Source organism: Anastrepha ludens, chromosome 5 (genome assembly GCF_028408465.1).
Source record: "Anastrepha ludens isolate Willacy chromosome 5, idAnaLude1.1, whole genome shotgun sequence".
NCBI classification, from domain to species: Eukaryota; Metazoa; Arthropoda; class Insecta; order Diptera; family Tephritidae; genus Anastrepha; species Anastrepha ludens.
In genome coordinates, this window is record NC_071501.1 from 106717099 (window position 1) to 106729366 (window position 12268).

Consider the following 12268-nt stretch of genomic DNA (forward strand, 5'->3'; position numbering starts at 1 on the left):
CAAAGAAAAACATACAAAAAATTTAATTTTAAAATGTTTCTGATAAAAAAACAATATATACAAAAAATTGTTCTGATGAAAACCCAAAGAAAAACATACAAAAAATTCAATTTTAAAATGCTTCTGTTAAAAAACATATATATAAAAAATTTTTTTGATGAAAAAAAAATACAAAAAAATTTATTTTAAAATTTTTCTTACGAAAAAATATTAACAATTCTTTTGAAGAAAAAAATTAAAAAAAATTATTTAAAAAATACAAAATTTAATTTTAAAATATTTCTGATGAAAAAAAAATTACAAACATTTAATTTTAGAATTTTTTGATGAAAAAAACACAAAAAATTTAATTCTAAAATTTTTTCTGAGGAAAAAATGCAAAAAATTTAATTTATTAAAAAAAAGTTATGAAAATTAAATAAATATATACAAACTCACAACTCCCTATGTCTCACAACTCCCCATTCTCCCCTATACAATTTACATAAAGGGAACTGCAGAACTGGAAAGTGTTTTCTGAAAAGACCGAAAAGGAAACTGTCGAACTTTCTTCTAAAACTTGGAAGAAAATACGTTCGGTTGATGGTCCGTATTATTACAGGACACGACCAAAATAGGGTCAGCATATGACCAACATTGGAATCATTGAGGACCAGATTTGCTTGTCTTGCTGAGAGGGGGCGGATAGCACTGAGCATTTTTTCATGGCTCTCCTGCCTCTACTAGAGCAAGGCTACGAATTTTAGGTTCCGATGTCATGAGAATGAGTAATATTCGCTCCGTCAAACTAGAGGATATTTTCAGATTTGCCAAATAAACTGGAAAAACCGGAACGACCAAGATTTATATCTGGCCAAGGATTGTCACTTCAGCAGCTTTCCCCGTAGATGTATAGGGAATGTTTATGCTGCTACAGCAACAACAATGCAATGTTGTTGTTTTTTTATTTGCTTGATGAAATAACAAATATGTAATTTTATGAAGTGTTAAACTCTCTCGAAGTTATTAATTGATCACAAACAATTCAATACGAAATTTTTGGTGATTTTCTTACACATTTCCTTTTTTAATAGAAGTTTCAAAACAAGTAAAAATACTTCACACTTTTTTAAGCAGGAATTTCATGCAAACCACTAATTAATTGTACTTCGTATACGGTTTTATTACTCACCAATTCTGTCAAACAATTCACCACCGGCTGCATATTCCAAAAACAAATATTCCACACCGTCGTGCGAACGCTTGCCAAAATAGCGTAGAATATGTTTGTCCTGCAGCAGCTTTTGAATACAAACTTCTTTGCGTACGGAGAGCATCGCATCCGGATGCTTTTTCAAATCGACCATTTTCATAGCAACAGCCTCGCCGGTTTGACGATTAATCAACAATTTAACTCTGAAAAAAGTAGAGAGAAGAGAAATTAAAAAGAAGAAGGGTTAAACCAGAAAAAATGAAAAAATTAAAAAAAGGAAAAAAAGAAAAAAATAGAAAAAAAGAGTAAGAAAGTAAAAAAAAAAAAGAGTAAAAAGGGTGACTAGAATAAAAAAGTGTGCACTACTCGTGCTATATCGTGCTCCACAAATGAAATGCTGCTGGATTGGAGCGCAACAATGAGGAAGACTCTGGATATGCGGACGGACTGCTGCGAATGCTAGCCATGGAACAAACAGTGTAGTAACGTATAACAGAATACAGCAGGTTCCCGACTCCGTAACCGACCGACTGACATGCAAAATACGAGTTGTTACTACAACCAAGTACGTATGTATGCATGTATGTATGTAGAGGAACGTTGCGGACTCCGGCAGCAGGTCGCTCGTATAATCCGTATTCGGTACTAATATCATACCTACAACATTTTATGCCAATATGCGTGTACCTACATACATACAAATGTCCATATGTATGCGCGTTTGTTTTCTTTACAGCTTTTGTTGCGCTTATTGTGTTTGCGTGGGGGTTGCAAATGCAAAAAATGTATGTACCGATTGGCAAATTCCATAATGAACAAAAAAGAAGAGAAAGTGGTAATAATAAAAATATAAAAAAATTGCCAGTCAATTTGAGATTTGCTGCTAATAGAGTTGGCAATTCTTTGGAAACGCTTGAAATTGGCGAAAAGGTAGAAAAGTCTTCAATTTAGGCAGTTAAATAGTGTTATCAGCCAAATTCATATAGCAAAAGGAAATTAGTTTTGCAATGTTGGAGCATGGCATAGAAAATGCAGCGCATGCGCATAATTGGATGAGTTTTCGTATTTTCGCGAAATGTGTAAACATGAATACACTATTTTTATAATGAAATTATGCAGCATTTACAATGCGAAAATGTGTAAAAAAATATGCTATGCTGGAACAACGAGATTTCAATAATGCAGGCCACAATCACTTCAGTTCAACGCTCGGTTGCACAAAATCATTTATGTTACTTTCAGTTTAAAACTGCAAAATCGTATAACAAAAATAGTTAAATTCAATGTATCTGTTATAAAAAATGAAAAGCGTTTTTATGTCTACTCACTCGCCATAGGCGCCCTCGCCAAGTGTTTGCGCAAGTGTCCAACCTTCAACGAATTCGCGAGCGCCACCATCTTCATTGCTATCCGGCTTTTGCGAGCCAGACAAAGACAGTGTCGCGTCGGACATGTCGAGGGGTCGTATGTGCTGGTGGTGGTGGTGTCGTATTCCTTGATGTCGTTTTGCAAGAACCTTTCTAATACTTATCAAGGTGTATTTTTTGTGCCGCGCAGTTGACTTCTTTGGTTTAGCTTATGACTAACGTTCGTACGTAGTTTGTTTTATGGTTGTTGTTGTTGCTGCATAATTGTTGACAACCGCATGTCGTCTGGATGCGCCGACACCGTCACCGCTAGCGCCGCCGCTGCCGTGAGCCGTTTTGTGGTAGCCGTGTTCGCGCTGCAGTAAGAGATATTTTTTTGTTATAATGATGAATATTGACGAGATTGATTGTCGCTGCTACCAACATTTGGTGATAAATTTTTATGGTTATATGCATATTTGGTGAAATTCCATTTGGGGGGACTGACTAAATTTCGCTAGCTTTGTTCAGACAGAAATGTAAAGATAATATTGTAATTATTTATGCAAATTTCTCCTCAATTCTTGAGAACGATGACGAGTTGAGGTTGTTGGATGTTCACGCACATTTTCGGCTACAGCAGCAATGTTTTCGGGTGTACGCACTGTAGGAGCATGTTCACGTGTTGTTTTATACATTAACGATCCACATTCAAAAAAAAAATAAATAATATTTATTCAATCAGTTCGAATACGGAATGGGAAACGGGGTTGAACCGTTTATGCTTCGAAACTTCAAAAAAATGTTTCTATGATAGGAATTTTTTTTCATTATTATTATTTTTTTATTATTATTATTATTATTTTATTATTATTATTATTTTATTATTATTATATATATTTTTTTAATGTTATTATATTATTTTTTTATTAATATTATTATTATTATTATATTTTTTTTTTATTATTATATTTTTTTATTACTATATTTGTTTTATTATTATATATTTTTTTATTACTATATCTGTTTTATTATTATATATTTTTTTATTATTATATCTTTTTATTATATTATTTTTTTATTATTATATATTTTTTATAATTATATATTTTTTATAAGTATATATTTTTTATAATTATATATATTTTTTATTATTATATATTTCTTTATTATTATATATTTTTTTTATTACTATATTTTTTTATTATTACATATTTTCTTATTATTTTCGCACGTATATAGAGCGAGTCCTACGTGCCAAAAAACTGGACATGGACAGAGATGCTAATATACTTGACTAGAAGATAAGCCGACAACATGAAGCCCCGCAGATAGAGACAAAAGAAGACGAGCTTATAGCATGAATGCTGGCTACAAATATGGTGGACCCAGACGTGGGTGAATTAGAATTGGTCCTTTTTATGGACACCGTTCTGGGCCCTCCCGAAGTAATGCACAAAGCAGTTCCGGGAGGGGAGTCTCCCCAGGAGAGGGGGAGGGACTGTTTTAGTGGCCACACCACATGACGCAGTAGACGACGATCGCTGTAAGTGCGAAGGCATTTTGAATCCTACCTCACCCACCAAAAAAAAAAAAAAAACAATATATTTTTTTATTATTATTATACCGTCTGCTCAAATATGAACGAGACACGCGATAGAGCAGAGTCCCCATAGGTTGTCTGCAACATTTTTAAGGCGTCTGAAGCCGAAATTTTGTTGGAATAACAAAATTTCAAACAAATTCTTTGTTCAACTTGAATTTCCAGCGTTAAATTCGAAGAACACACTCGAGCTTGACTTGTTTACAGTAGCACAGAAAACAAACTATGTAACATATCACGCTGAAATTTGCCATGTAAGCTTATAACAGTCCTACCAAAAAACAAAAAATTTATTTTTGCCATATGTCATCCGCGGACCGTTTTATTGATACCGTCTCGTTCATATTTGAGCAGAAGGTATATTTTCTTATTATTATATATTTTTTTATTATTATATATTTTTTTATTATAATATATATTTTTAAAATTATATTATTTTTTTATTATATCGCTTTTTATTTTCTATAATTTTTTTTTTTAGTTCTGCGACTTTTAATAATGACTTTCGAGAATCCAGTACTTCGGTATCGGTTATTTTAACGGGTAGATTATTTCCAATCCGGCGATAATTTATTTCTTAAAAAGAGATGATTTTAATAAAATAATAAAAAAAAACGCCATCAATTGAGTAGTACTGACTTCAAAATAAGGTACCAGAGAAAATATTATATACTAGTTTGGGGAAAAATAAATCCTTAAATTTTTTCCGCAAACGGTTTAAAACTGTTTTATGGTCGATCTGTAGCTACTGGGCGAAGGGCTACGACCACTAACACGCCGGTCAACTTCGATTAACTGAGATTTTATAGACATTTTCTTTAACTTCAAAAATGTCCGAACGGAATCGACGAAACTCAATTTGTACGTAATTAGCTGTTAAAGTATCGGCACCATAAGCACCTTTCACAACCTCAGCGGGCTGGCTTGCAATCTCGCCTTTATCAAAGAAAATCTATCAAATGCATAGAATTTTCTCTTGTTGTCTTCCATTGTTGACACCCTGTAACTCAACTTAATGGAAAAAAATAATTTTTTTAGTGCGAAATGTCACCAAACGTTAAATTGTTTGATTGATACTTTACGAGATATCGATCTGTCGATCACTACAGCCATCTACCGAGAAAATAATGGATTTATTTTTCCCCAAACAATATATTAAAGTCGCTTTAATAGTAATGTAGTACTGACTTCTTTCGAGTACTGTAAGTCAGCACTGAGGATACGTAAAATGCTTATTCGGGACCTCACACTGAGTGCTATGAATTCGTACTAAATTTCCAATTTAATGTCTGGTACTAAGTAATTTTGAGTATTTTTTGGCACTCCGTGTTGATACTTATGAAAATCGGGTATTGTAATATATATTCTTTTGCGAATCGAATATTCCATGTTTCGGAACGACTCGAATTTGCAGGCTGCCAAGGGTGGGAAACGTTTCTGATGGTACAACAATAATTGAAATATTTTACAAATTTGAGCACACTCTGTTATTGTCATATTTCAGTTCAACCTCGGTTTCTAGCAACTATTGTAAAATTTTGTTTTATTTATTTTTGATACGCCAACTCAGCGAACTTTAGCCAGTCCCTCCGGCTGTATTTGTGAAGTAGACGGTACGTACTCGGATATATGAAATGCAGAACTGAAATTAGAAGAACAAGAAAAATTCATTTGTAAAAAAGCTTAATTTCGACTAAAAAGATATTTTATAATATATTATATTATTATAAATATAATGACGCTTTGAAGATTTTTTTTTAATTGGCAAGGCATGGTATCTAATGCCTTATATTATATTAGGTGGCACACAATTAATCAACCAAATTTGTTTTTGAATAACTTTTTTACTAAATAAAAAAAAAAAACATTTTGAGTGATGGAAATCTTTATGTTGACCTTTACGCACTCTAATAATTGTTGTTGTTATGGCAGCATAAAAATTTCCCATACATGAACGGGGGCGACACTCTTTGGCCGGATATACACACATGCGGGTTGCTCTAGTATACTGCAGTGGTCTTCTAATTCAAAGTCACTCTTGTGAAAACTAAGTCAGTGTCAAATATGATTCGACATAAAAATGTATTACATATTTGCAAAAAATTAGGGTGATTAATTTTGTGCCACCTTGTATAATATAATAGTACGTTTTATATATTTTAAAGGTTAACTTTTAGCGAACCTTTAAGCAGAACTCAGAGTCAAGCGGTAAGTCAGTTAATTTGTATCTGATTTTCCTTACAAACTGCAATTGGAGATATGCCAATGCCTGCCGAGCGCGACTGTCTAACATAACCCGCTATTAAAGCTAAGCGAAGCAACCGGGCAACCGGAAAGAAACTAAAGAGGAAGTTGCTTCCAGAAGAATACTAAATATTTGAAGTAGGTCTCGGTAGCCCTAATCAGTCTCCAAGTGAATTGCTGTCATCCTAGCGAATTTTAGAGCAAGAAGATTAAAAATGGCGTACATTCATAAGTCTCATTCGTCGTTTTTCTAAATATCCACTTCTGCAAATTAAGCTGTATATTTGAATCATCGCAGCTGTTACATTTAGTGGAAAAACGTTCCCCTTTTACGTTCCATTATTAAAATTTGTGAATCCTCTTTCCAATTTAAGTTCTGTTACAAATTAAGTCCTTTATAGATACGATACATTTTTTCCTCATTTTTTCCTTAGTTAACCAGCGAAATTTGCCACGAAACTGAGTGTAATTTATGCGGAGACAATGCAACAAAATCAAAAATAACGGAACTTTTTTTCGCAAATTCGTTTTCGTCGTATGCATTGTAAAATTTGTTACAGAATTTATGGCAAAACTAAGTATTTTAAATGTCTTTATGCGCTTCATAAAAAAACATGATTTTCTTTCCCTGTAAATTTACAACTTTGACATTTAAAAGAAGTTATTCGCGGCGGGATTCATTTATACAAAAAAGAAAACAGAATTTAGGGCTGACTAACTTACTCAAAACGGGCCAGCAGCAGCAGCATATCACTCCATATAAGAGAAAGTTGGTAGGTATGTGGGGAAAGAGTCCTCACTTCTTACTTAAGACTCTTTTACAAGTTACTGTAGGGTTAAATAAGCCTTCTCGTATCGCTCAACTATAGGTTTATTCAAGTTCAGAAGTTATAGCTAATACTTCGAAGATGCTTCAGACTTTTTTTCTAGGCTTATGCGAGAGTTCAAATTGCTACCTTCTGCATTTTTAAGCCCGTTTACTAAATACTAAACTACGAATGAAAAGTCGGCGCAACTACAACCTGCGACATAGAATGAACTGCTAAAGCAACAACAATAAGCGATAGCACATCAATGTTTAAACCAGTTTGGCAAAAAAATTAGGAAAATTTTATATACTTTTCAATGCAATTCCATAGATTTTATTTAGAGTATCTAGAAAAATTTTTGGTATGTAGTTTTATATTTTCTCCATAGCATCGAATGCATGGTTTTTTAAATGGGGAAAATGCGCAACATTTTCAAGGAAAAAAATTATAAAAAAACAACGCGATTTATTAGCAAGTTCGAACTTGCCCTTTATTATAATTTTTTTTACCAGAAACTGCATTCCTAAAATGTCTCTAGAAATTCTAATTAAAAACCCTGGAATTGGAATGAAAGGTTTGTGAAATTTTTGTATAAAGTTCGAAAACTTTAATTTATATGGTTTTTCTCAAGGAGGAGTAAGCCGGCTGATTTGTTTTTTTTTTTTTTTCGCCGTGTACATTCGGTTGCCAGCACAAAATTAAGTAACGAAAAGCCGTTATATTAGCACTATAGTCACATGCTTCTATCTTCAAATGAATGTCGGCTGTTTAATGCAGTTCGTCCTTCTCTTTCGCTTTTTTTTTTTATATTTTCTTCTGACATTCGTGGCATTCCAATGTCCATCAGCTTTACTGAATGCGCCTTGATTTTTGTTAAACGATTTTTATTTTGTTTCAAAAGAAAAATGAACTTAAAAAAAACAAGAGATATAGTGAAAACTGATGGAAATGTTGATGTGCTATCGTTTTTAATTTACAATTCGAATAAACTTTCCTACTGCTGCGATACATAACTACTATCATTTCAAGTCCCATCTAGTACTATTATTTTAAATCTGTGGCGTTTAACGCCAGAACCGAACAACGCTTCGAAATTGGGGCAATTTACTTAAAAAAAAACTCTGTTCGCGAAGTTCACAGAGCGAAGTGTTGAAGAAGAGACTGAAATGTCGATTCGTTGTAATTCTCAGCTTGTTGGCCCTTTTCCTTCGACTGCGTAGAGAATTTTACGTAAGAACCTTGGCTTATGTGCCTATAAAATACAGTTCGTGCAAGAATTGAAGCCGAATTACCATCGTTTGCGAATGGGCTCATTTAGATTTATTACTTAGTTATATGCCTTTATTTCAGATTTATTACTAAAAGAAGTCATAACTTGGACTGCTCGAATGGACCACATAACTCGTAGCCGCGACGGACATATGCCGGATATTATATTAAAAAAAAATATCGTGAAAATATCTACAAAGTCATATAAAAAAAAATCATTCCTAAAATATTTTTGTTTTTTATTATCACTTTAAGTTCTCCAGCTCTTAAAAAAGCACCCGCATTGACAGAAATGTGTGACATGAGAACAGGAATTTAGCATTCTTCGGGCTAAGTCTTATTCTACAATATATATTTATCATATTTATAGATTATTAAAACTCTAATATTCTCACAGATTTAATAATCAACCCAGCCTCAGCAACATACGATTAATCTTCGCTGACTGAATTCTATTTTAAGCTCTTTATTATCCGAAAAAAATATACAAAAACCTGATTTCTTGATTTATAAATGGCGGGCAAGAAAATATGTATAAGAAGCAAGAGAACAAAAAAAAAAAGCAAAAAAGCACCAAGGCTTCAGCCACGTTGAACACCTTGCACTTATGCTGGCACACGCTTCCTACGGGTTTCACAAAAAGGAGCGCTCGCAGCACTAGACAACTATTTTCCAATCATGAAAATTGGGCGCTGGAGCAATGCACGAACTTCACTATATAAGTATATATGTATATAAAGAGAGTATTTATGTATAAGTGCACGTACTTGACGTTGAACAGCGGAACAATAGCACGCACAGTACATGCGAATACAATAATCAAATTGGCGAACTAGCCCCGAGCACAAAAGCCAAGAGCAAGATTAATAAAATAAAATAAAATAAAAAAATATACAATTCCTTTCTTTTCGTTTGCTTTAACGTTTTTGGAGAATTCACCATGCATTGCCTGAATTGTTGACTGACCGATGCTGAATCGTGGGGCAACCGTCGCGTGGTGCTTTTTCGCTTGATTGCGATTTGTGCTGTGCTGTAATTTTTCATTCTTTGGCATGGTCATGGTTCACATTTCACATTTGGGCGAGCAGTGGCTCCAGCAGAAGGCAGCAGCATCAGCATAAAACCACCATCCGCACAGAGGCTAGGCAAACGCATGCGCCGCAGTAGCTCACAGGAGACCAAAAACCACCAATTTATGTTAATGTAAAAGAAAAAAAAAAACAACAAAAACGTGTGGGCGCGCTGCACACTGAACGAGAGCAGCATACGCCGAGTAAAGTAGAGCTTCTTCGTGCTCCATACGAGTCACCAACGGCGAAAATATAACATAAGGAAAGCAAGCGTACGGTTAAAATAAAAATACGGCTTAGAAACTAAAAATATAAAACTGTGCAAAAACATACGAATTTATGCAAAAACAAAAACGAACTAACATTAATTTTTTTGCAGGTAAGCATAGCTGCGACGCCATTGACGGTCTTTGCCAACCAACACACCACACCTCATCACACTTTTTGCGCCTTCTTTACCACTCATTCTCGACCTTTACTGCCTTCGCTCAAAAGTTACGATAAATAAATATATATATACACACCCAAACAAGTATTAGCTTTATATATAGACACACATACGAAAATAGCATGGCGGCGTGATGACGTTTTAAATGGTTGGGGAAATGAATATAGAGGAGTGAGTGGGAGAGTTGAAAGAGAAATGAACTTTGTTGCTGAAATGCGAAGAAAAAAAAAATTGGGATGCGGTAGAATAAAATGACGTGGGGAAGTAGTCACGGCAAAGAGCCTATGTACCTGAAGGCTGCGATAGCAGAGGTGGTTTGTATTTTAGAGGTAGAGCATAAAAATGGAGCTGAGCTTGGATACTGCAGTGATAGCGAGCAGCACCTTTGCTCGCAATATTTTTTTTTTTTTTTTCAATAAGAAACATTATTTTAATTTCTCGCATTGTTTGTAGCGGCGTATTAACCACTGTTAGTCAGTTTGGCGTTTCGTGGCCGAGTCTGTTGGTTGCTGTTGCACGTAGGCTTAGTTTTAAGCATTTGTTACTAACCGAGCGTTTATTCGTTGGGCGGTTGGTTAGTTTGTTATGCCGTTTGTGAGATGTGCAAAACAACCAACCTACCGATGGAGTATCGAAAGAGCGACTCACACACACACACCGCATACATAAGTTCCCCGTTTCGACACTGAGACTAGCTGAATGTTTGGCTACCTCACTTTCTGGTCCATTCTGTTGCTGCCGATGCTGCCAACACAGAACAAAAAAAAAAAAAAGTAAATTTGTTGTTGTAGCTTGCTCTCTTGGCTACCATTGTTGGTTTAACTCGACTCTTATTCTTTCTTATTTCTTTGCCTTCATGTGCTTTTGCCTCGCAAATGGTGGTCGCCGTCGAATGCTGCGGAGGATAATGGTGTCGCTGCTGCGCGTTGTTTGCGTGCTATTGTTTCACAGACTCCACCAACTGCCTCCCTCAAGCTTTTAGGTAAAGCATTTTTCTGACAATGGCAGGCTATTGCACGCGCGTTCAACAGGCCACTACACTATTTAATTTTCACCCATCTTTCAGCCGTTTCGGCTTCTGTGCCTCTGTCGCAACACTCGTTTCATGCTATTTCCCCTCGCATAGTCGTTGCCACATTCAATAGTGAGAAGTTGTAGCACTTAGAATGTTCCTTCAGACGTTCGCCTCGCCTGCTTCTAGCTGATGCGGCGTGCGTTTCTTAGCCTTTGGCTGCTGCTGGTGCTGCCAACGACACCCGGTCAGTCATCAACTATTGGCGAGTTTGGTATTTGAAGGGGTGTCGTACTGCTTGGTGAAGGTTTAGGCCTAAACAAGTGTATGTTTGATTTTGAATGTAGAAGGAAACATGCAAAAGCTAAATGCTATGGTTATAGATGAGCGTCATGTGCGGAATGATTGTCTTAAATTTACAAGATTACTAATTTGACTTTTTAATGTACTTAAGTACATACTTTTTCGTAAGTAAAACAAAAATTACATTTATTCTAAATGCTAATAAAAATATGGGAATAACCTGGTGCTATAAAATTCTAGACAAGCGAACTGCGGCAGCAACAGCAAAAGGAAAGATTCTTCGTAAGACTAGAAAAACAACACGAAGATCGTCGACAAGGACGACGACAATACCGCAACCCACCAAATATAAAATGTTAATTAGAATTCTTAGTATTTGCAATAAAAACAAAAGTGTCAAGAAAAATACCGAAGAAGCTCCAATGTAAAATTTGTAAACCATTCCAAATATTAATATCCATGCAAATTTAAGATTCTTAAAAATTGTAATCAGTTTTCCTGGAATTTTCAGCTTCTCAAAAAAGTAATTCTCATTTTGAAGCTCCAATTTCTCTTCGCCTTCAGGATTCCCATAAATATTTATTAGTTGTCATATCCGTTTTTAGAGTTCCAAATTGGAGTTACCAGTTTTGAGCACAGTTAATTACGGTAAAATTTGGCAAATGATTTGACGTAACTTCTCAATTCGGTGTCGTTGACTTTCATTAAAATATAAAATTATAATCTACGTTTCACTCAAATGGTATAACCAAACAAATCGAATTCAGCGCAATCAATTTGCACGAAACGAAGCTAACGGCAGTTGCTTAAAAATTAATTCTCTTTACAACTGTCTGTGCGTCTAGGTTCCACAAACAATTTTTCTACTGTTATATGCATATGTATGTATAATATATACATAATTGGCGCTTACACCCGTTCCGAGTGAGGAGCTTTTTCACGTTCCCGCGACAGTCGGTTCTAGATAACCGG

General features: G+C 34.8%; 1 protein-coding gene across 2 annotated transcripts in view; it reads right to left on the bottom strand.

The window, feature by feature from the left end:
* The window catches only part of LOC128863966 (serine/threonine-protein kinase grp), a 69555-nt gene that overhangs the window by 37484 nt on the left and 19803 nt on the right, over nucleotides 1-12268 (bottom strand). For both annotated transcript variants that reach the window (XM_054103406.1, XM_054103407.1), the window contains exons 2-4: nucleotides 5763-5783; nucleotides 2521-2915; nucleotides 1172-1395 (exon numbers count right to left, since the gene is read on the bottom strand). In XM_054103406.1, the coding sequence (XP_053959381.1) occupies nucleotides 1172-1395; nucleotides 2521-2645 (349 nt within the window). In that variant the 5' untranslated portion in view covers nucleotides 2646-2915; nucleotides 5763-5783. The remainder of the gene's footprint in view (nucleotides 1-1171; nucleotides 1396-2520; nucleotides 2916-5762; nucleotides 5784-12268) is intronic.